The following is a 23,064-nucleotide window of genomic DNA, read 5'->3' as shown; positions in this document are numbered from 1 at the left end:
TAGGTAATGAAGAGGATAGAGCACCAGCCTTGAAGTCAGGAGGATCCATGAGTTCAAATCTAGCCTCGAACACTTGCTGTATGACCCTGGGCAAGTCACTTAACCATGGTTTCCTCTGAAGAAAAAGGAGAAGAAAAAGAAGATAGAAATGATTGAAAGGGAGGAAGGAATCAGGTTCAGGAACAAAGGATTTTACATTTGATCCTGGAGGTGATAAGGGGCCTCTGAAGTTGTCAGAAGATTAATTAAAAAGGTAATTTGACATTTGAGTAGAAGATGCAGATTACTGCAGTAACCTTGGCATGAGGTGATGAGAAACCATATCAGAGTAGTGCAAAGTCAGAAATGTATAGGAGAAGTGTTAAGGAAAAGATGATAGGACTTGATAACAGATTGAATTCGAGTTAGGGAGTCAAAGTTACTACCTAGATTGTGAGCCTATATAACTGGGAGGATGGTAGTCCTCTTGACAGTAATAGGAAAATTGAGGAGCGAGTGAGGGGAGAAAGATAATGGAGTCAATTTTGGACATGTGAGTTCTAGATGTCCAATAGGCAGTAGATGGAGGTTAAGGCTAGATAGATTTGAAAATCATTAGTGTAGAGATGATCATTGAATCATGGAAGTTCACTAAGTAAAAATTACAATAAGATATCATAAACACCCCATAAAAGGAAAAAGAAAAAAATTCAGACTTCTCTGATATAAAGGAAGAGCAAAACATTAAATGTGGATTTTCCAGATGGCAAGGAAACTGCAGCCTTAATTCCTGCAATATGGTAGTGATAACTACACTACATTCTTAAAACTGAACTCATGGATTGTATGGGTTGATTAGTAGTATTACTATACTAAATATATATGTATATATATATTGATATCAATATCAATAAAGATAGATATAAAATACATAATCTTCTCTCTCCCTATCTGTGATTTATCTATTTGTTAGAAGTCTTTACAGCCAAAGTTCTAGGCAAGGTGATTTAGTCTTCCCCCTATTTGGACTGCTTGCTGAGTTATAATATACTGAATATTCGTTTGATAAATCTGTTTCCAAGTCATCCTTTAGTTCAGCTAGTCTTTGAAAAACTGATAGGTGTTCTCTTTTACTTAGACTCCTTTAAGGTAAGTGACCCTCACTCTCCCTGCCCATCAAGGAGTCCAACTCTCTCATAGGCAAAAGTGGTTGTGGTAAATTGACTTTATTGGGTTCCCACTAAATTCTGGGGCTATTTTGTAAAATGGGATAGTTGCCCAGTCTCTCCACAACTAACTATGAAAAAGCACAATTTCTTAGCTAAACCATCCTCTTTTTTGAAGTCTTGACAACAAATTCAGGCAACAAGCCATTTTAGCTATTGAGGTTAAAAGAGTGCTTTTCTGAGCTGAAGTTGTAGCTGAGGGTAACCTTCCAGCATCTCTCTTTGTCTAGAGAGGTCCTGGTTGTTAGCATCTACAGTCTCTCCATATCAGAAACGTTAAAATACAAGTTAATCGGTCCACATGATTCTTGCCCATCAGTTATGGTGAAAAGCCAGAACTCTCCACAACTGTCATTTCTTTTGATTCCACTATTTTTGTTCTGGTCTTAGTGTCTTTGATTTACATCTAGATAGATAGATAGATAGATAGATAGATAGATAGATAGATAGATAGATAGATAGATAGAACATTTAAAAAGTGCTTAATATATTCCAGACAGGTAGCTTTCCCAAGGCCACACAGCTAGGTAATTAGTAAGTGTCTGAGGTCAGATTTGAACTCAGGGACTCCTGACTCCAGGGCCCGTGCTCTATCCATTGCACCACCTAGCTGCTCCAAGGAGCATACATTCTAATGGGAAAAGACAACTCCTAAAGAAGAGCTACTCCACTACTCAAAAACCTTCAAAAGCTCCCTATTGCCTCTAGAATAGAATATGAACTCTTCAGCTGGGTGTGTAAGGTCTTTCCAGCCTTATTTCATATAATCTCTAAAATCTAATCATGCAAGATTACTTAATAGTTGCTGATTCATGAACATAACTTTTTCCCTTGTTTGAAATCCACTTGCTCTTTATTTATTTTTAGTTTTTGCAAGGCAGTGGGGTTAAGTGACTTGCCCAAGGTCACAAAGGTAGTTATTAAGTGTCTGAGTCCAGATTTGAACTCAGGGACTCCTGACTCCAGGGATGGTGCTTTATCCACTATGCCACCTAGCTGCCCCACTCTTCTTTATTTTTAAAAAAAAATTATTCTTTGGAGGTGATTGGGGTTAAGTGTCTTGTCTAGGGTCACACAGTTAGTGTCTGAGGCCAGACTTGGATTCAGGCTTTCTGACTCCAGAGCCTGTGCTCAAGCATGAACCAGGTTAAGTACTGGTGATAGAAGATAACGGATGGATCCTACCTTCAAGGATCTCACAGTCTAATGGAGAAACAACATGAAGATAACCATGTTAATATATACACAAGATAAATTGGAATTAATCAATAGAGGAAAGAAACTGGATTTTGAATCAGAAAAGGTTTCTAAATGGGGGTGGATATTTAGCTGGTGCTTGAGGGAAACCAGGAGACAGAGGTTTGGAAGGAGGGTATTCCTGGTATGGAAGACCATCAGAGGAAATTCTGGAGTTGGGAGATAGACCAGCAGTATTAAATGACAAGGTATATGGGAGGAATAAGGTATAAAAAGAGTAGAAAGTTAGGAGAAAGTTGTGAAGTACAATGAATACTAGACAAAAGATTTTATATATGATCCTTTTTTTAAATTTTTTATTTTTTTTTAGGATTTTGCAAAGCAAATGGGGTTAAGTGGCTTGCCCAAGGCCACACAGTTAGGTAATTATTAAGTATTTGAGACCGAATTTGAACCCTGGTACTACTGACTCCAGGGCCAGTGCTTTATCCACTGTGCCACCTAACCACCCCTTTTATATATGGTCTTAGAAGAGACTGAGAACCACTGAGGTTTATTTGACTAGGTGGTAACAAAGAAGATTAATTAGGTTTTCCATGATAATTTCCTTTTTTCTTTTTAGGTTTTTTTTTTTTTCAAGGCAAATGGGGTTAAGTGGCTTCCCCATGGCCACACAGCTAGGTAATTATTAAGTGTCTGAGACCGGATTTGAACCCAGGTACTCCTGTCTCCAGGGCCGGTGCTTTATCCACTACACCACCTAGCTGCCCCAATAATTTCTTGAAAGATATTTTCCAGGCTTTTTTTTTTTTGATGGAGGTTTTCAGATAGACCAATAATTTATAAATTATCTCTTCTGGATCTTATTTTCCAAGTCATTTGTTTTTTTCCTAAAAGGTACTTAATATTTTCTTTTCTTCTTTTTTTTTCAGTCTTTTGGTTTTGTTTGATAGAATCATAGAGTCATTTGCTTCCATTTATCCAATTCTAATTTTTAGAGTTTTTTTCTGTTAGCTTTTGTGTTTCCTTTTCCAGTTGGTTAACTTTAGTTTTAAATGACTTGCATTTCTTTTCCAGTTGACTAATTTTACTTTTTGATTAGTTACATTCTTTTTTCCATTTTTACTTTTCTTTTTTGTATTTTTTTTTCTTTTTTGTAAGGCAATGGGGTTAAGTGACTTGCCCAAGGTTACACAGCTAGGTAATTAGTGTCTGAGGTCAAATTTGAACTCAGGTCCTCCTGACTCCAGGGCTGGTGCTATACCCACTGCACCACCTAGCTGCCCCCCTTCATTTTTACTTTTAAAGGAGTTGATTTCTTCAATTGATTTTTCATAATTCTTGTGCATGGTTATCATTTATTTTTTCCATTTTTTCTTTGATTTTTTTTTTATATTTTTGCAAGGCAATGGGATTCACACAGCTAGGTAATTATGTACTCCTGACTCCAGGGCTGGTGCTGTATCCACTGTGCCACCTAGCCACCCTGTTCTTAGATTTTTAAAAATCATTTTTGAGCTCTTCCATGAGATTTTGTATTTGAAGTCATTTCATAAATTCCTTTGAGGCTTCACATGTAGGTAATTTATCAGTTTTCTTCTTCTGAGATGGCATTTTTATCATCCCTATCTGAATAGTAGCCTTCTATGATTGGTGTTCTTTTTGTTTTTTGTTTTTTTTTTTTGCCCATTTTCCTAATTGAGCTCTGCTCCTGGGATACAAGGAAAATAGTACCAAACTTTTTTGTGCTGGGGCTGGGAACTGGTCCCTGGTTTGCCAAGGTGTTGCCTATGCAGATGTTTGTTTCCCTCCTATGTGGCAAGGCTTTGCCTATACTGTGGTTTGTTCCCATCTGTTGCCCCAATGTTTCCAGGACTTAGTCTTTGCCTGGGGTTGGGACCCTCCCTGTTGGCCTCCCTAGCTGAGCCTGGACTAAGAGCCTCCCACCAGCTTTCTGGCTCTCCCACCTACTCTGGGCTATACTTCCTCTTTACCCCTTACTAAAGATCCTCTGTGATATCTTGAGTTGAGACTGTTTCTCTTTTTTTTGGTGATATCTGTAGGTTTAAGATTTGTGTAGAGGCTTCAATTAAAGTTGTGTTGAGAAAAATATTAGGAGCATGACATCTAAGGGGAGGACAGACTGGAGTGAGGAAAGACTTGAAGTAAGGTGACCAACCAGCACGTTATTGTGGTAGGCTAGTTATGAAGTGATGTAGGTCTGCACAAAGATGGTGACAACATCAGAAGGAAGGAAGGGGAACTGTGAAGGCACAATTGACAAGCCTTGGTAATAGTTTGGACATGCGATGACAGAGAATGAAGAATTAAGGATGACACCTAGGGTTGCAACCCTGGGTGATTGGGAGGATGGTGGAACCTTGAGGATGGTGGAACCTTCCATTCCCAGTAACAGGGAAGTTAGGAAGAGGGGAGGATTTAAGGAGGAAAGATAATGAGTTTAGTTTTGGACATGTTGAGTTCAAGCTGTCTATAGTATGTCCAGCTTGAGATTTTAGGAAGGCAGTTAGAAATGTGAGTCTGGAAGATATGAAAAAAAAACTTAGGACTCAACAAGTAGATAGAAAATCACCTGCATAGAATTGCTCTAAAAATCCTTAGAAGAGGGGCAGCTAGGTGGCGCAGTGGATAGAGCACTGGCCTTTGGAGTCAGGAGTACCTGAGTTCAAATCCGGCCTCAGACACTTAATAATTACCTAATCCTGTGGCCTTGGGCAAGCCACTTAACCCCGCATTGCCTTGAAAAATCTAAAAAAAAAAAAAAAATCCTTGGAAGTGGATGAGATCACTAAGTGAAATAGTCTAAATGTAGAAGAGAAGAGGACCCAGGACAGAGCCCTGAGGGACTCCTTCCTTTAGTGGGAGTGACTTGGATGACAATCTAGCAAAGAGGCTGAGAAGGAGTGGTCAGACAGGAGGGGAAGAATAGTTTAAGGTCATGGAAACTTAGAGAGAAAAAAGATCACCAGAAAAGGATTTAGGCTGCAGAGCAATTAAGATGGTTGGGAATTCAAGAAAAAGTCATTGGTGACACAGTGGGTAAAGAACTGGCCATGGAATTAGGAGAACCTGAGTTCAAATCCAACCTCAGACACTTACTATGTGACTGGGCAAATCATTTAACCCCGACTGCCTCCAAATAAACAAATGAATGAACAGAAGTCATAAATAAAATATTTTAAAAAGAGATCACTAAAGAGGGTAGTTTCAGTGAATTATGAAGTCAGAAACTGAGAGTTAAAAATAGAGTGAAAGGAAAGGAAGTCGAAGCATCTATTATAGACAGCCTTATCAAGGAGTTAAATCACAAAAGGGAAGGAAGAGAGATATGGGGATAATAGCTAGTGGAGATGGAATGATCAAGTAAAGTTTTTTTGAGGAGGAGAGTGAGATGGGCATATTTGTAGGTAGCAGAAAAGCACAAGGAGAAATTGAAGATAAGAGAAAAAGTGGGGAATTTGGTGAAGGCTTTCCTGATCTTCTCTCCCACCTCCACTCCTCCAGTTGTTAGTATTCTCTTAAGCCTTCAAATGACCTTTTATCTGTGTACATTTTGTACCCATAATCCAAGAAGAGTGCAAGCTACTTGAGGGCAGGGATTTTTTTTTTGTCTTTCTATTCCTTAACAAATTAGTTTATCAGTAGATTGGGTACCTGTAGTCAAGAAGACCTGAGTTCAAATCCAACTTCAGATACTTACTAGCTGTGTGACCCTGGGCAAGTCATTTAACCTTGATTGCCTCAAAAAAATAAAAGTATACTTACTGAACTTAATATATAATTGTTGAATTTTCAAGATGGAGATTCTTGCATTTCTGAACTTAAAAATAACAATAGCTGACATTTTGAAGGGCAGCATGGTTATTGTGGATGGAGAGTCAATCCAAGAGGTTAGTAAGACATGAATTCAAATCTTGTTTCTGATACAAATTACAAATTTTAGAGCATCTGCTCAGCTTATCATTAGAGAGAGTTTTAGACATGTTGAGTTCAACTGTCTACAGATATTTAGTTTGAAGTCTTAGGAAGGCAGTTGGAAGTGGGAGTCTGGAGGTTATGAAAAAGATTAGGACTGGACAAGTAGACAGAAAATCATCTGCATAGAATTAATAGTTGAATCCTCATCTGCTAGTTCCCAATAAAATTATAGGTCTGGTAAAACAAAATTACAAACATCATTTCATGTTTTAAGGTTTATAAAACACTTTTACATTATTATCTTATAAAACTCTGTGAGAGAGAAGTTGTTTTTAATCCCCATTTTTGAGATGTACAAACTGAAGCTGAGAGTAGTTAAGTCACTTACTTGCTCAGAGATGAAGGGTTCTGGGCAGAATTTGAACTCAAGTCTTTCTGCATCTATATCCAACCCAGTTGACCCAACCCCAAACCACATCATGCCACTCTGCCTCTCTGTGTGTCTGGGGTTAATCCAACTATAATTCCCTCTCCCTTTCTTCCTGGTAGGTATTACAGAGGGGCAGTTGGGGCCCTGCTGGTATTTGACCTAACCAAACACCAGACCTATGCTGTGGTGGAACGCTGGCTGAAGGAGCTCTATGACCATGCAGAGGCCACCATTGTTGTCATGCTGGTGGGCAATAAGAGTGACCTGAGTCAAGCCCGAGAGGTGCCCACGGATGAGGCCCGAATGTTTGCTGGTGAGGGTCAGGGCTGAGCCTCTGGGGCTCATGTGGGCTTTGTTTGCAAATTTATTGCCAGTCTCATGGCATCAATTCCCAAGGCCAATCTCTTTCTCCTGGTCCCAAGATCCAAAAGGGTTACTTCAGGGATCTGTGACTTCTTTAGTAAGTGTTGTCCTGTCTTAATTCATGCTCTTCATGAGTCATTATGGTCAAAAACATTCATCATTCCCTGGTGATGGGCTTTCAAACTTAGTGAGGGGTCAGACAATAGTATAAGCTTAAAAAAAATAGTATAAGCTTTTAGATTCTACTAGTTTTAGTTCTACCAAAGTTTATGCTCCACTGCTCTGAAGAGTAAAATGATAAGTCAATAAATATACACACATGTCCATGCATTTTTGTAAGGTATATATACAAAATAAACACTAGATAGTTTGAGGTGGGGGAGACACTAGTTTAGGGACTTTTAACTTGGGGTCCATGAACTTTTTTTTAAAAAAACTTGATAACTATTTCAATATTATTGGTTCCATTTGTTTTCCTATATATCTCTGTTTTATGCATTTAAAAATACTATTCATAGGCTTCACCAGCCTGCCAAATGGATCCATGATGACAAAAATAGTTAAAAATTCCCAACTAATTTCAGAAAAACTTGAAAAGACCTATATGAACTGATGCTGAGTGAAGTGAGCAGAACAAGGAGAATTGTATATATTAACAGCAACACCGTATTATGATTGACTATGATAGACTTAGCTCTTCTCAGTAATACAGTGATCAAAGACAATTTTAATGGACTTGTGATAGATGATACCATCTACATTCAGAGAAAGAACCATGGAGCCTGAATGAAGACCACAACATACAAGTTTCACTTTTTTAAACTTGTTGTATTTTTTCTCATGTTTTTTCCCCCTTTCATGCTGATTCTTATTCACAATATGGCCAATATGTAAACATGTTTAACATGATTATACATGGATAACCTATATCAGATTATTCTCTGGAAGAGGGGAGGGAGAGAGGCAGAAAAATGTAGAACTCAAAAACTTACGAAAATGAATGTTGAAAACTATCCTATTTAAAGAAAAAAAGAATCTCCTTATTGGTGTTTTGGGAGATCAGGAAGGTTCTTAATAAAGATTGGTGATTGAACTGAGTCACTAAGGAGACAAAAGAATGAAGAAAATGCATTCTACCTATGAGGGAACAGCTGAAACAAAGGAATATAGTGTAAGAAAGAGTAAAAAAGGACAGTTTGGTTGGACCATAAAGTATAGAAGTAATATATAAGGAGTCTGGAGAGGTAGGTTGAATGAATGGATGAATGAATCAAACATTATGAAATATTGACTATGTGAGAAGGAGCACCTAGGTGGCGCCATTATACACAGAGCTGGGCCTGGATTCTTTCTGAGTTCAAATATGGCCTCAGACACTCACACACAGCTAGGAAGCTGTGTGACCCTGGGCAAGTCACTTAACCATGTTTGCCTCAGTTTCCTCATCTGTAAAAGCATCTGGAGAAGGAAATGGCAGACTCCAGTATCTTTGCCTAGGAAACCCCAAATGGGGTCATGAAGAGTCAGACACAGCTGAACAACTGGTCAACAACATTATGTTAAGTGCTGGGGATTTGGGACCAGATTGTGAAGGACTTTTAAAAAACCAAATGAAGTAGTTTGTATTTAATAGTAGAAATAATTGAGAATCCCTGGAATTTGTTGAATAGGGGAATGATATGGTCAATCAATCAACAAGTATTCATTAATCATTTCCTATTTGCCAGACTCAGTTCTAGGTGTTGGGGATCAAATTCAAAGAATGAAATCATCTCTAATTGTAACAAGCTTACATTCCAAAGGAAGAGACCACAAATACATGTAAAATATAAATGTTGCATAAATAGAAAGCTTTATGTTGTTGAGTCATTTTTCAGTTGGATACAACTCTTTGGGACCCTATTTTGGGTTTTCTTGGTAGAGATACTGGAGTTACTTGCCATTTTCTTCCTCAGCCTCTTTTACAGTTGAGGAAACTGAGGCAAAGAGGGTTAAGTATCTTGTCCAGGGTCACACAGCTAGGAAGTGTCTGAGGCTAGATTTAAACTAAGGAAGCTGAGTCTTTCTGACTCCAGATCCAGTACTATATCCACTGTGACACCTAGCAATGCAATATAAAGTTAAAAAATAGATAAATATAAATATATATATACACACACATACACATATGTATGTACACACATGAAGTTCTTAGAAACATGAGAGGGGAGAGAATCAAAAGTCGGAGTGAGGAGAAGAGAATCAGAAAAATGTCATGCAGAAGATGCTTTCTGAGGTACATCTTAAAAGAAAAGAGGGGTTCTATGGACATTGGGAAGAAGTGAATATATTCCAAGAATGCAAAGATATGGAGATAGGAAATGGCATGTTGTAAGTCAGGAACAGAGAGGATTAGTAGGATGCTAGATGGGGAAGCTAGAAAATGGCCAGATCTGTGCTTAAGGAAAGTCTCTTTGGGAGAGTTCACTTTATGATCCAGTGAGCAGGTATCAGAGGAAAATGTTGCATGATGTATGATACTGTTGCTATTAACAAGAACATTAATTTTGTTTATTATCATTGTTTCCTGATATATTAGCATTTGAATAGATTCACAGAATAACCCATGGTAACTTAAGGAGTTCAATTAAGGTTAAAACAATCATTTTTATCATTATTCTTCCCTGTCAAGTTTATTATTGGTCTACACATTGCCATAGTAATAATAATAATAATGATAAACTTATTTCAGACAGGGGATGACCCAGGTTGTTGTTAGGAATTTCTAAGATTTTTCTCTGATTATCAAAATTAATTCCAATTACTGATTTCTTTTTTGTGTCAGAAAATAATGGACTCCTGTTTATTGAAACTTCAGCTCTTGACTCCACTAATGTTGAGCTGGCCTTCGAAACTGTCCTCAAAGGTTTGTATGATTCTCTGTATGTCTGAACAGGCCACCATCCCTTCCCATAGCCCACTCCCAGGACTTTTCTTGAGGTGATGTTTTCTTGGGTCTCAGCTAGAGATTCAGATAGAGATAGCTGAGTTCCCTCTACATCTCAACAAGATCTCAGATCAAGCTTCTAGGGCTCCTAACCTCTCTCTTTGTCTTCCCCTGCCTCTCTCTCTTTCTTTCTGTCTGTCTCTCTTCATGTATGTATCCCTTTCCTCTTACTTAGGAAGCTTCCTCTGAACTGTTCTTCTTGCAGCTTCCCTCCTAGTTGGGGGAAAGCACTCAGCAGGTTACTGTAGTTCTCACAAATGGGACCCAGCTACCCATATTCTCCTGCTCCTTGGACCAACTTCCTTTCAAGTTGTGCTACTTTGAGTGCTCAAGAGAAGGAATGAGATGAAGGTGCACTGATCTGACCTTTGATCTCCATCCTTTGCCCTCCCAGAGATTTTCACCAAGGTGTCCAAGCAGCGGCAGAACAATGCCCGTGCCAACGCAATCACTTTGGGCAGTCCTCAACCTGGGCAAGAGCTGGGGTCTGAGCAGAAGAAGACTTGTTGTATCAGCCTTTGAAGTCAGCTGGTAACCTGAGTATCTCGGCCTGAAGCCTCTTCTATTTGACCTGAATTTTTTTATCATTCTCTCCCCATGAGTCTCAGTCCTAAAAGATGACCCCTTCAGTTGGACCTCACTAAACAGAGGGAGAGGGAGGTACCCAAATGCCTAGAAAACCATTCATAGTTGACTTTGGGGATCTGGGACTCATCACTTTCTTAGAGTGTTAGGGGATTTCTAAAACCTAATTTCACACCACTTCTTTATTACTCCTCTATGTCCTTTCTCCTCTACACAAGATTAATTAGGTTGAGAAGGTCACCTGGCCCTAAGCACCTTGCTCTCACTCAGGAATCCAAGACTATTGCCTATTTTTTTGTTCTATATTCCTGAGCTCTTCCACACATCAGTCCACCCCACCCCCTTCCCTTAGATCCCACCAATAAAACTGTTTTTGTAACAAGGGCCACCTGTTGTTGCTCCCTTGTATTTATCCCTTCCCCCTCTCTCCCCACCCACCCTTGGGTCCTCAGCATCCTTCCTTCTTTCTCTAACTCGGAGCTCCTTCCTAAAAGCTCTTCTTTGAAGCCCCCAAGCCTCTGTCCTCCTCCCCATGAGCCTGTTGCCCCCCAGTGCCAGCTGTCTCTGGAGTCTTATGGTCTGGGGATGGTGCCAAGGAGGCGGGGAGGTGCCCACCCTCCCCTCTGCCAGCCCTCAGGGCAGGTGGGAGGGAGGAGGGGGAAGGGGACCTAGAAGGCAAGACAAAGGAAATAGCGTTGGCAGGAACCATCTGGTGTCCTGGACATTGGTGCCAAGAGCTGAGGTCACCTATTCAGTAGTGAGAGGAGTAGGGAAGAGGGTTCTAGGGGGCCAGGCACCTTAAACCCCAGCTGTAGTTGGGCAGAAAGGACAGGGAGGCACTTCAGTCTTTATCTTTTAGGACAGTGGGTAAGGAAGTTCAAGAGACCAGACACCTACACTCATTTTCTTTTCTCAACAACTAAAGAGGAGAGTTGATAGCTTTGGTGCTTGTGGGGATAATTATTGTGTCCCATCTCCTGCCTTTTCTCTCCCACATAGCCAATCTTCTGTCCCAATGAATGCATTCTGGAAGAAGTTGGATGGGGCTTCTGGATGATAGGGCCCACTTCCAAAAGTCTTTTGGTACACAAAAGTCCTTTCCACAGGTTGAGGGTGGGAAGGAAGCAAGTGAGGGTGACTAAGTACTTGGAAAGGGCAAGGGAGAAAGAGAGAGTGACCAAACTCCCACTAGAAGACAAGTGGTTCCTACAGTAAGAGAAGGAGCAAAACCAAAATGTACCTAGAACCCCTCCCCACACATACACACACACACACCCACACCCACACCGCTGCTGGAGCAGAAAAAGAGACAGGGTCTTTAAGTAATAATAATTTTAATAAAATTAAGTTCTTAATAGCACATTTAACACACTAACTCCCCACCCCCTTTCTTGGTTTCTCTGCATTTTGTGCAACATCGTCCTGACTCCATTATTCATGGGTTGGTTTTTTTGCCCCTATCTGTTTCCTTTTTCCTTCGCAAATTCGAATTCATCTTGTCTTCCCTAGATGCCTCAAATTAAGTCTGACCACAAACCTACTTCTACATTCTACAGTGGGAAGACACCCCCTCCCCCCTGTCCTGGGAGTAAAAACCCTACCATTTTCAAACTATTGGGGGTTCCCAGGACAAACAGCACAGAGTGGATGGGAAATCTGTTCCTGGTGAAAAGGATGGACTAAATGGGAAGATGGGGATGTGTGAATCTGGGCAGTGAGAAGCAACCCAGCATCCCTCCCTTCCCTCTCAGGGCACTGGGAGGAAGAGGGGTACTCCTTCACCTAACCCCATCCTGTAAAGGGGGAATTCCCCCTGTGGTGGTGGAGGAAGGGAGGGAAAGGGCCCGATTTGATTGGAGGTTAAGGGGAGGCAAGTACTAAAGAAATCAATTTCTTCCTCGATGCAAGTCTCAAAGGTTAAATGAGCTAGGACCCCTGTTTGGGGAGTTACAGGGAAAAAGGATATTTTTGAGATTAAGGAAGCAAGATTTGCTTCCCTAAGCTGGCTCCCTCCTCTGACACTCCAACCTAAAGATTCATGGATATAGCTGAACCAGAGGTGTGTGTGTGTGGGGGGGGGCCAGAATCCTTCTGAAATCATCACTGCCCTTCACCTGTTTCTATACCACTTACCTCTGGCTCAGCTCATTCAGAATGTGGGTGTCATTACGGATGGAGAGACTTTAACCCTAATATCCAACTGGAAGTCCTTCCTAAAAATTTAACATCCATTCCTCTTAACTGTGGTGTTAGCTTATTTTAAATGGTATAAATGAAGGTAGGGGGAGGATCTGGGGAGGAGGGGGTATGCCAGACTCTGGAACTTTGCAGTTCCTTGAATCTCACAAGAAGACAAAGGTAGGGTTGATGATGACTAACCAGGCCCTGAAGTGGGGCCTTCAGGACTGTGATCAATGGGCAGGGAGAGGGGGAGAGATGGTAATATACTGAGTGGGATGGAGGTCAAACTTTCAGGACTCACCACATTTTAAACACTGAATTGATTTAGGCAACAGTCTCTTCTTCTAAGATCAAAGAAAAGAAATTGTTTTGGAATGGGCTAGTGTAATGGCCTGCCAGATGTAGGAACAGAGAACAAGGACCTAATGGTCCCTACAGTATAGTTTCAGGGGTAGGGGACTAGAAAGTGAAGGAAAAACTAAAGAATTGCCTCCCCTATGCTCCTCAACCAGTTCCAAGATCAGTTTCTACACTTCCAAGGAGCCTCCAAAACCTCCTTTATTCCCAAACCCCCAATTTACCCTGCAAATGGAAAACAGGAATTTTCAGAATTAACTCCCTCCCTTCCCCCACCCTCCCCCCCAGAAGTCCTAAGTCTAGCCAGGAAACTGCCCCAACTGGGTATCTGAAGATGGGAGGGACTCAGGGTAGACATGGCCACCTCTCCCTCCTTCTCTATTTTTCCTTTTCTTTACGTCTTTTATACATTCTACTGGACCCAGAAGTCCTCAATGCTACTAAACTTTAAGCTATCTGTATATCATCTACTCAGTAACTAGTAATTCTCTCTCTCTTTTTTCTCTAGGATTATATGAAATAAATTTGAATTATTATTAATAATTATTATTTTGTAGTAATTTTTTCTTTTAAACCCCTCAGCTTCTCTTTCTTCTCTTTTTTTGGTTAAAAAAAAAGTCTATTTCTCTTGAATCTTCTCACCCTTCTCCCTCACGCAGGGTCCCCCCCTTCAGCTGGGATCCCCTCCTTTCCTGCATTGTTCTGTAACCCCCTGTTCAGAGTATGAGGGTACACTGGAGAGTCCCTGTCTTCTCATTCTCTATTACTTGTTCATCCCCTACTTTGTCTGGCTCAGCCTGGCTAGCCCCAATGGGGGGTGGGGGAGGTATGGGACTGGGAGAGCCAATGGAATGAAACAATCACTTGCACCTATTGGTGACTCTCCCAGAAGAATGGCCAAGGAGAGGGGATTAATTCCTCAACCTAACTTTCCCCCCCCTACCTCCTCTCTCCCAGGTTTTGGGAGGGGTCAGGCCTGCTTTAAACACTTCTAAAACATCCTCTGGAAAACCAAATGACATACCCCCACCCCCTGAAAAAAATGGGGAAAAGAAAAAGAACATAAACCCAAACATATATTAAAAACACTTTTTAAGCTTTAACTCTGAATACAAATGTATTATTTTTTTCTTCTCTCCCTACATATATTCTAAACCTTCTAAAGTTTTTTTATTTTTTTAAGGATCACTTTATCATAAAATAAAATATCCTTCTCATATAATAAATTACCTAATAAAAAGTCTTTTTTTTTCCATATTAGCCCAGGTTCTTTGCTACATTTATATGGTAATAAACGCCTTTATTAAAATAGAATATTAAATTATAAAGAACTGCTTTTTTTGCTATTTTTGTTTTCTCCTCTGTATTGGACACCTCTCTCACTTGCTCTCCCGCCTCTCCTGTTTTGTCTCACTCTATGTTTACGCTTGTTTCTAGGTTTAGCTCGAGAAGTAGGGGGGCTGGATTGGGTTTTTCCGAGCTCTCTAGATTAACAGTCTTCTGCCTTTATGGGATAAGGAATGGAAGGGGGTAAGGGGTGGAGACAGACAGCCCTTCTTCCCACCCCCCCTCCCAATCCCCACCCCCGACAACCGAGGGTCCCAATTTGGTTTTGGTTGCTATTGTACAGACGCATCTTGGGATGGCTCATGACAATGAGAAGGATGGAAGTTATCACAGTATGGATTTTTTTTATATATATCTTATTCCTTTCCCTTCCCTAACTTGGGGAAGGAAAGGGGAGAGGAAGAGGAAGATTTGTTAATTCATGACAGGGGGAAGGGGAGAAAGGAGTTTCTCCCTGTCTCCCTATCTCTCAGCCTCCTTACAAAGCAGGAAGAATGGGATTCACATTCTCTTTAGGTGCTTAGAGATTACTCAATAGTCCCACCCCATTATATACAAGGGTCCCTGGATTCACCTGGGACTCTTACCCTCCTGTCCCTTCCCCAGCCTGGCCAGCAGAACCAGGGGAGTGTCAAGAGGTCAACAGCAGCCCAGCTGTGGGCATTGAGGGAGGGGAAAAGGTGATGTATCAAATCATCTCAACCAGATAACCCTTAGAACAGCTTCCAGTGAGAGGTCCCCTCCCCAACCACTCCTTGATGACCCTCTCTTCAAGTCCCCTTCCCACACCCAAACTGTTGGATGGGGGGGGGGGACTGAGCTCAGCACAATGAATGAAGATAGAAAAATGGCAGGGGCACATATTCCCCACAATTGGGTAGGGCTCTCATTCTTCTCCTTCTACAATTTCCTGCCCCTACCAGGTCACAGAACAATTAGGAACCCCAGCTATGGGGCATCAGCTTTCATTCCTTACCCCATCCAGGCCACTGCCAACCAATCATTCCCTTAAGATGAACAACCCCCTAACAGAAACACAAATTTAGTGCCAACAGATGGTCAAGGAGTGGAGGTGCCCCCCAATGCCTTTAGGATGTCTGATGATAATGACACAGTTAGTTTCTCTTGGGCATTCAGAGTGTTTCTTCTGTAGGAGGGGAGAGAGTTGGAAGCTAGGAGTAGTGGCTAAGGTGGGGGTGAGAATGGAAAGCAGTTGGTGGGATTTAGTAAATGTGAATTTGAAAGGGTAATTGAGGTGATATACCCCTCCCCAACTCCCTTCAGAGGAACATGGCTTCCCAAAATCTGAGCTTAACTAAAGGAAAGGGAAGGGAAGGAAAATGGAGGGAAGGAGAGAAATGATAGAGGATAGAAGGAAAGGGGATGAAAGAGACAGGAGAGAAAGAGTGAGACAGAGGTAAGGGTAGATGGAGACACAGAAATAGAGCAGAAATGAAGAGTGGAGGTATAGAGATCAGAGAGAAAAGGACAAGTATAGGAATAAGAGAGACAGAAAACACCCCCATTTTCCCTCTAAATCAGTGTTAGAGGATATCTTAATTCCCACACCCTAGCCCCTTATTCCTCTCTCTCTCTCTCCAACAATTTTCTAAAAATACTGTCGTGGGAGAGAGGAGGGGAAAGATGGACCTCCCTATGACAGGTTTTCCCTTCTGCCCTACCCCAAACACAGTTCATCCAAAGTAGGATGGTAGGGAAAGCCCAGGAGTTGAGATTCCCTAAATTTATGTGTATCTTTTGTGGGTTAGGGGTGGGAAAAGGTGACAAGGATTGGGACAGGTTAAGAAGACAGAGGCTAAAAGTTGGGAATTATGGGTTGGGGGATAAAGCAGTATGGGCTCTAGGGGTTTAATAGCCCTTTCTGATTCAGATGTTATCTCATTCCCTGTCTTTCCAACAATCACTGAGGAAAGGAAAAGGATGGTGTAGTGAAGGGAAGGGTTGGGGTGATGAGATGGGGCAAAACCTTGCCCCCTGCAAAATATAAAAGGTTCTCTTAGCTGCTTCCAGATTTGAGGGTCTATTGAGGTATCAGAGTTGTAACTCTCAAAGGGAATGTCATTCATTCCCAGTCTGCCCCTCCCTCATCTCCCCAAGATGGCGCCATTGGGAGGGTATAAAGACCCATGCCCTACCCTGCTTCCGTAGGACTTTGTTCTCCCAAATCCCAAACCAGGGATCTTTAAATACCCTACCCCTACAAGATTGCAAGTTTCTAAAGGACCCTGGTAGAAAACTCAGTCCAAAGAGGGGAGGGAAGCCAAATCCAGGGGAGGGGTATTTAGGAGAATATTCGGATGGCTTGTGTGGCTGTGATGTGACAAACTGGGCATTCAGGATCGGTTCTCTCGCAGATTCGTACAGCACACTCCATGCAGAAGAGGTTGTGTCCACAAGGAACCAGGGCTGCTGTGACCTCACTCTCGAAGCAAACCATACAGTCCCGCCCACCCCCTGCTCCAGCTGGGCTCCTCAGTCCACCAGCCCCAAGTTTGGAGAAGCCCTGCAGGGGTTCCCCAGGTGATCGCCTCGGAAGCCCAGCCAGCTCTGGAACAGCCGATGATGCTGATGCCGGGGCTGGGGAGCGGTGTGACCCTGGGGGACCAGCCCGGGCCTTGGCTGAAGAGGATGAAGACGAGGAGGCAGAGGAAAAAAGGACAGAGGTGGGGGTGGCATTCTCCTGGCCAGCCCAGAGTGGAGGACTAGTCTCAGCCACACTATAGTATACATCCTGCTTGCCAACCCCATAGCCAGGGAACAGGTAGCCACCATAGCTAAAGTCACCTCCTTGTTCCCCAAGCCGAGGTGCCTCAAATCCTGACTCCACACCACACTCTCCAATACAACCAAGGCTGTTCTGTCGAAAGGTAGAGAGGGGTTTACAACCCGGTGGATGAACTCTCCAGGCTTCAGAATAGCGGCTTTCCAGAGCAGGGTCAGGGCTACCTGACAGAAAGTCATTCTCATTGTTGTACTCAAGAATCTTGCCAGTACGAACAGCAATATGGGTCTCAATCTCTTCCCGCGCCCGTTCCACATTGCCTGGTGCACCGGTGATTTCAAAGACAGGGTCTCGGTCCCGGCTGGGTGTGATGATGTAGGTGTTAGTCTGCTGCTGGATCCGCTTGATGGTGGCTCCCTTAGGCCCTACCACTAACCCCACTACACGATAGGGTACTCGAACCCGAATAGTGACCTGGCCTGGCAGAGCTGGTGCTACTCCAAAGGCAGCACCTGACTTATTTCGAGAGGCCCGGATCATGGAGAAATGTTCCGCTGCTGAAATGATCTCCCGTCGGGCAGTGGCCACATCCTCCCGGCGTCCTGTCACCATAAACACTGGCTCTTCACCTCGTACAGGTGTCTTGATATATGTGTTGGTCTTTGCTCGTAGAGCCTTGATCTTGCAGCCTAAGGAAAAAAAGAAAAAAGAATAGAGAAGAAATATAGGGGACCTTATTAAGACTCAAAGCTAAGATTAATCTGAACCAAGAATAGACCATTCAACGGGTAGTGACCCTTAATATTTTCACTTGTCCCCAATATATCCATAGTCTCTCTTCATCCATTAAATAACCCAAATCTTTTCACTCTTTCCAAAATCTAACAATTGACCCTAAATCCATAGATCCTCTCAATCAAATAATTAACCCTCACCTAACCAGTGATCTTCTAAATTTACTCAGTGACCTTTCTAAACAACTTATTGACCTACCCCCATACTCAGTGATACTCCCAGACACACTGACCCCTTATTTTTCCAATAATCTTCCTGATATAGTCATTATCTTCTAAAATTACTCATAAATTCACTGGATTCAAAATCCACACACTGACTTCTCTCATAATCTATCCACTAATCCTTGAAGGCCTTCTCATTGGGCCTTGGTGAATACTCACTAATCCTTCAATTTGCACAATGGATCCCCAATCTACCTATTGCCCCCTCAATATTATTTAATGGTCCTCTCATCTATCTAATGATCCTCCCAAATATTCACTGATTCCAAATCTATTCTTTAACCACAAATCTCCACCCATATCTGCTTCCAATCTAGTCAGTGACCCCTAAAACACTCATGATTTAGCAGTTCACCTACTAGCTCCCAATATATCCACTCTTTGAGCCTCTAAACTACCTGATTCTCCCATCTATTTACTACCAATGACCCCAATCTGTTTACTGATCTTCCAATTCACCTGATACCTCCCCAAATCTATTTGAGCCATTCCTTTATCTATCCATTGATGCCCATCCTATCTACGACCTTCAATCTAATGAAAGATCCCCTTATAATGCACTAAAACTCCTCTCAAATGTATTCATTGTCTCCCCTTGCTGATCTTCGTCTACTCTCTGGGCTAGTTACTTGTCTTCCTATTTAACCCTGACCCCTATATATTCCCAGACCCATACAGAGTTGCCGAAATAAGCAGAGCTGGATGAAGGAAAGAGATGAGCCTAGAACTAGATACAGAGGAATGGGAGAAGTGACAAAAGATGTTATCTAGGGCATACAATTCCTGTCCACTACCCTTTCTCTCATGAAGAAAGATGAGGGGAGAGCAGAGGCCAGGATATGTGGATGTGATGGGGTAAAGTAAAATAGATGTATCCCCCTTGCCACTGCACCCAGCTTCAGGGTTGGGGGCTAGATGAGAAGTATTATAGCTGTGAGGCTGGGTACAAAAAAGATAATGGCAGAGACAAAGACACAAAGAGGGAGACGGAGAGGAAGTTTTGTGTGTGTGTGTGTGTGTGTGTGTGTGTGTGTGTGTGTGTGTGTGTGTGTGTGTTTGTGTGTGTGTAGGGAGTAGTTACCTAAACTAAGAGCCCACTTCCCCCCCAACTGGAGGACTAAAGAATCTCATTTCCTCTCTTCTCCTAGTGAATCCCCTCCTAGTGAGGAGATATGGATACACAATGAATGAACAGAACACTCGATGTGAACATCTCAGACAGTGATGCTTCCCTAGTCTCCTACACAAATCACATACAATTCACTACATCAGTTGACAATGTTACACATACAATATACAGATATATGTGCACAGACACAAAATTCACACCCTGATCCCCCATGCCTACACACACACATACAAAATACTCCACAGTTGTTAACTATGTATCTAAGATAAAGCCAAAAGCCACTCCTTTAGATGCTCCTGTCACATATAGCATCCACATACCTTAGACACAACCACATTCTCCCCCCATCCCAATGCAAACACATCATATTTCAAAACCTAGACAAAATTTCCCACACATGGGTTTACCCTCTATTCTGGACCTCAGGGAGCCCAGATAGACCCTATGAACCTTTTCCCTACTATCTTGACTTTCCTTGACTTTTCACTGGCTAGTTCCTATTTTCACTGGCTGTTCCTCCATAATTTCAGTTGTTTCCCCTCCTAATTTCCACCTCCTACCTTCCCTGGTTTCCTTCAGGTCCCAGCTAAACTTTCATTTCCTTACAGAAGACTTTCCCAATTTCCCTTAAAGCTAGGCCCTCCTCCCTGAGATTACCTGCAAACCACCCTCTCTGTAGTTTGTTTGGATTTAGTTGTTTGCATGTAGTCTTCCCCCTTAGTCTGGGAGCTCCTAGAGAGTGGAAACTATCTTTAACCTTTCATTGTATTTCCCCAGAGCCTAATACCTGGAAGATAGGAGGTGAAGATATGCTTCTTAACTTGATTTTCTTTAATACCCCCAGATCAAGGTCATTGATTACCTCCTAATGTACTGGTTCTCCCACAGCTTTAGTTCCTAGTTCTGTCTCCCAGTGTCCTACTCCAGACAGCCTCCTCCTACAAGCAAGTTTGTGTCCTACTGCAGATGGTCTCCTACAAGCAAGTTTGACTAGGAAGACTAAGAAATCATCTTTATTCTCTCTACCTACTTGCTACTGAACTTGCCATCACTCCTACTTCAATATCCATAGTTATGTATGCAAAGAGACTTGGGGAATGGTGAGCAGTTTCCCTCCTCAGTACCTCTGCTCAGAGACAGTGGGATGACTGCATTGACCTCTGAAGGAACACCTGTATCCAAGTTTGGGGCATAGAACTTAAATGTGATTGTACATCTTACAAAGGAGCCTAGGGGAAGAAGAAGCAAGGATCTAGAAACAAGAGGTAGAGATTCTAGGGTTAGGAAGCTATCTGGGGGTGGGGAGTAAGGTGAGGTGAGGAAGTAGTTGAGATAAGATGAAAGGAAATACCACCCGAAGGGGATTCTTTGGAAGTGAAGATTCATTTTGGGTTCAAGAGGGGAAGGAAATGGTGCAGGAGGGATAGATGTTAGACTGAAGGGTCTTCCTGACTGTTATGGGACTGAGTGAATCTCCTATCTTTTCAGAACTGGAGACTTTCTCCTGGTCCAACTTGAGAATTAGTTCATGATACAGAGACAGAAAAAAAAATCTCATGGGGACCCAGGCTGTCTGGGGACCTTCTCAAAATTCCCCCTCTCTGAGAAAATGTGTCTGCCTCCCAATCCTCCGATCTCACTTCTCAGGATTTCTCTGCTCTCAACACAACAGAAAAATTCAACTTTCTAAATCAGCATTCCCAAAGAGATGGCACCAGATTTGGTGAAGGTGGGATGAAAAAAGACTTCATACTTCTACTTAGTTCCCCATCACAATCTCTCCCTTAAGCCCTCTCACTCCCAGGGTGGAGTTTTTAAAAATAAGAACTAACCAAGACTTCAGTGCTTTTGCCACCCCCGACTCAGTTCTCAGTCAGAATTCTACCCCTCTATTGTTTCCAAGGCTTGGGACAGCCCCACCTCCTCTCCTTCTCCCTCTTTCCATCCAAGTCCCTTTGCAATTTCTAGATCCACCCCCTCCCTCCCTCCCTGAGGAAAACCTGCAGAAGAAGGATCTCCCAAGACCCCTGTTTGCTTATTCTGGGACTCTTCCTACCTCCCAACTCTCAGCTTAGGGATGCTAGAGAAGAGGGTGTGGTAGACACAACACTAGGTTGATTCTACAAATCGACCCCCCCAGCTCAGGTCCAACTCCTCCCCCGAGTCCAATCTCTCCAAACATCGGTCTCTAGCTCCCGCTTCCCAGAACCCCCATTTTTTCACTCCACCCGTAGCAAACCCTCTCCTCAGGCTCCTCCTGTCACCCCTGGGCTTGCCAACCCAGAACAAAAGCTAGAGCAAGAGAAGGAGAGAGGGAGGAGGGGTGGGGGACAGGACCAGGATCCAAGGCCCAGGACCTCCTTAGAGGGAGCCCCCACCCTATGCCGCCCCCAGTCGAGCCTCGGAACTTTGGTGGAGCGGTGATCTGAAACCCCCACCTCCTAAGTCTATGCACCCCCACCCACCCTACTACTGCCCCTCCCCCAGGTTCCAGCCCTTCCCCCCCAGCCACACCCCCTTCCATTCCAACACTCAGTCCAACAAAGAGACACCCAGTCCCAGCTTCCCAAGCTTCATCTCCCCTAAAAGTATGTAACTCAGGGGGCCAGAGCGATTGCAGGGCACCCCTCCTCTAATCCCCGCCCACTTGCCAAGGGGGAGTAGGTGCAAAGGAGTGCCTATCCCCACATTCCTTTAGCTTTTTAAGCTCAGAAGGGACACCCCTTCTGAGAATCCAGTCTGGGCTGGAAGACCACACTAAACCCGACTCCCTTGTTGTTAGTATTTCTTTGTCTTAGGGGAGAATCTGGGGGGGTGTCCCCGGAACGATCCCAGTGGAAATCAGAAGGGAACTTTATGTCACTTGAAAATTGGGGGCGGAGGCGGGTCCCCCTTTGTGGTGAAGGGATGGAGCTAAGGACTGGTGAGGGGGGGAATGAACTTTTCCTGGCCCGAGAGAAGGAGGATGCTGAAATGGGCGGGAGGGGAGCAGGCGGGGATGCCAGGGTCCCAGTGCCTCCCCCCCTTTCCCCCACTTACCTTGTCTGCCCACGATCTCCGCCACGTGTTCCGATGTGGGCACGGGAACACACTCCGTGGTGTTGCTGCTACTCTTGAGCCGCAGCTCGGCCTCTTTGTACAGGGCGCAGAGCTTGGCATCGCCTGCCCCTTTAGGGGCCGCGGGTGGCTGGGGCGGCTGGGCCGGAGGGGCCGCCGGCGGGGCTGCCGGGGGCGCCGGGGGTGGCGGCGGCGGGGCAGGCTGAGGGGGTGCAGTTGGCGGGGCGGGGGCGTTGCCCCCCCCCACCTCCCCCATCCTCGCCCGTCGTGGGGGCGGGGGGCTCCCCCAAACCAAGGAGGCAGAGTTGATCCAGGGCGAGCTGGAGGGCCCGCTCGTCTTCCAGGAGACCCCGGTCCTTCGCGCTCCCTCCGAAACATCCCAGTTCCCCAAATCCCCCATTTCTTTCCATTATTCCAGATACCACTAGACTAGGCATGGCGAAACAAAAGCTGAGAGAGAGGGAGAGAGGGAGAGAGAGGGGGAGAGAGGGGGGGAAGGGAGAGAGAGGGAGAGAGGGAGAGAGGG

General features: G+C 43.5%; 2 protein-coding genes across 2 annotated transcripts in view; one reads left to right on the top strand and one right to left on the bottom strand.

Annotated features, from left to right (window-relative positions):
• The window catches only part of RAB25 (RAB25, member RAS oncogene family), a 20,651-nt gene extending 6,265 nt beyond the window's left edge, over positions 1–14,386 (top strand). Inside the window, exons 3-5 of the mRNA XM_074223250.1 lie at positions 6,891–7,084; positions 9,959–10,039; positions 10,515–14,386. Of these exons, the coding sequence (XP_074079351.1) occupies positions 6,891–7,084; positions 9,959–10,039; positions 10,515–10,642 (403 nt within the window). The 3' untranslated portion in view covers positions 10,643–14,386. The remainder of the gene's footprint in view (positions 1–6,890; positions 7,085–9,958; positions 10,040–10,514) is intronic.
• Positions 11,638–23,064, bottom strand: MEX3A (mex-3 RNA binding family member A). The gene is given in 3 exon segments (XM_074223249.1): positions 11,638–18,022; positions 22,521–22,782; positions 22,784–23,064. Coding segments are annotated over 3 exon segments (1,584 nt in total). The 5' UTR covers positions 22,976–23,064; the 3' UTR covers positions 11,638–16,892.

Source organism: Macrotis lagotis, chromosome 2, assembly GCF_037893015.1.
Source record: "Macrotis lagotis isolate mMagLag1 chromosome 2, bilby.v1.9.chrom.fasta, whole genome shotgun sequence".
NCBI lineage: Eukaryota > Metazoa > Chordata > Mammalia > Peramelemorphia > Peramelidae > Macrotis > Macrotis lagotis.
The sequence above is the reverse complement of the archived record's forward strand: the minus strand, read 5'-3'. Positions and strand labels throughout refer to the sequence as shown.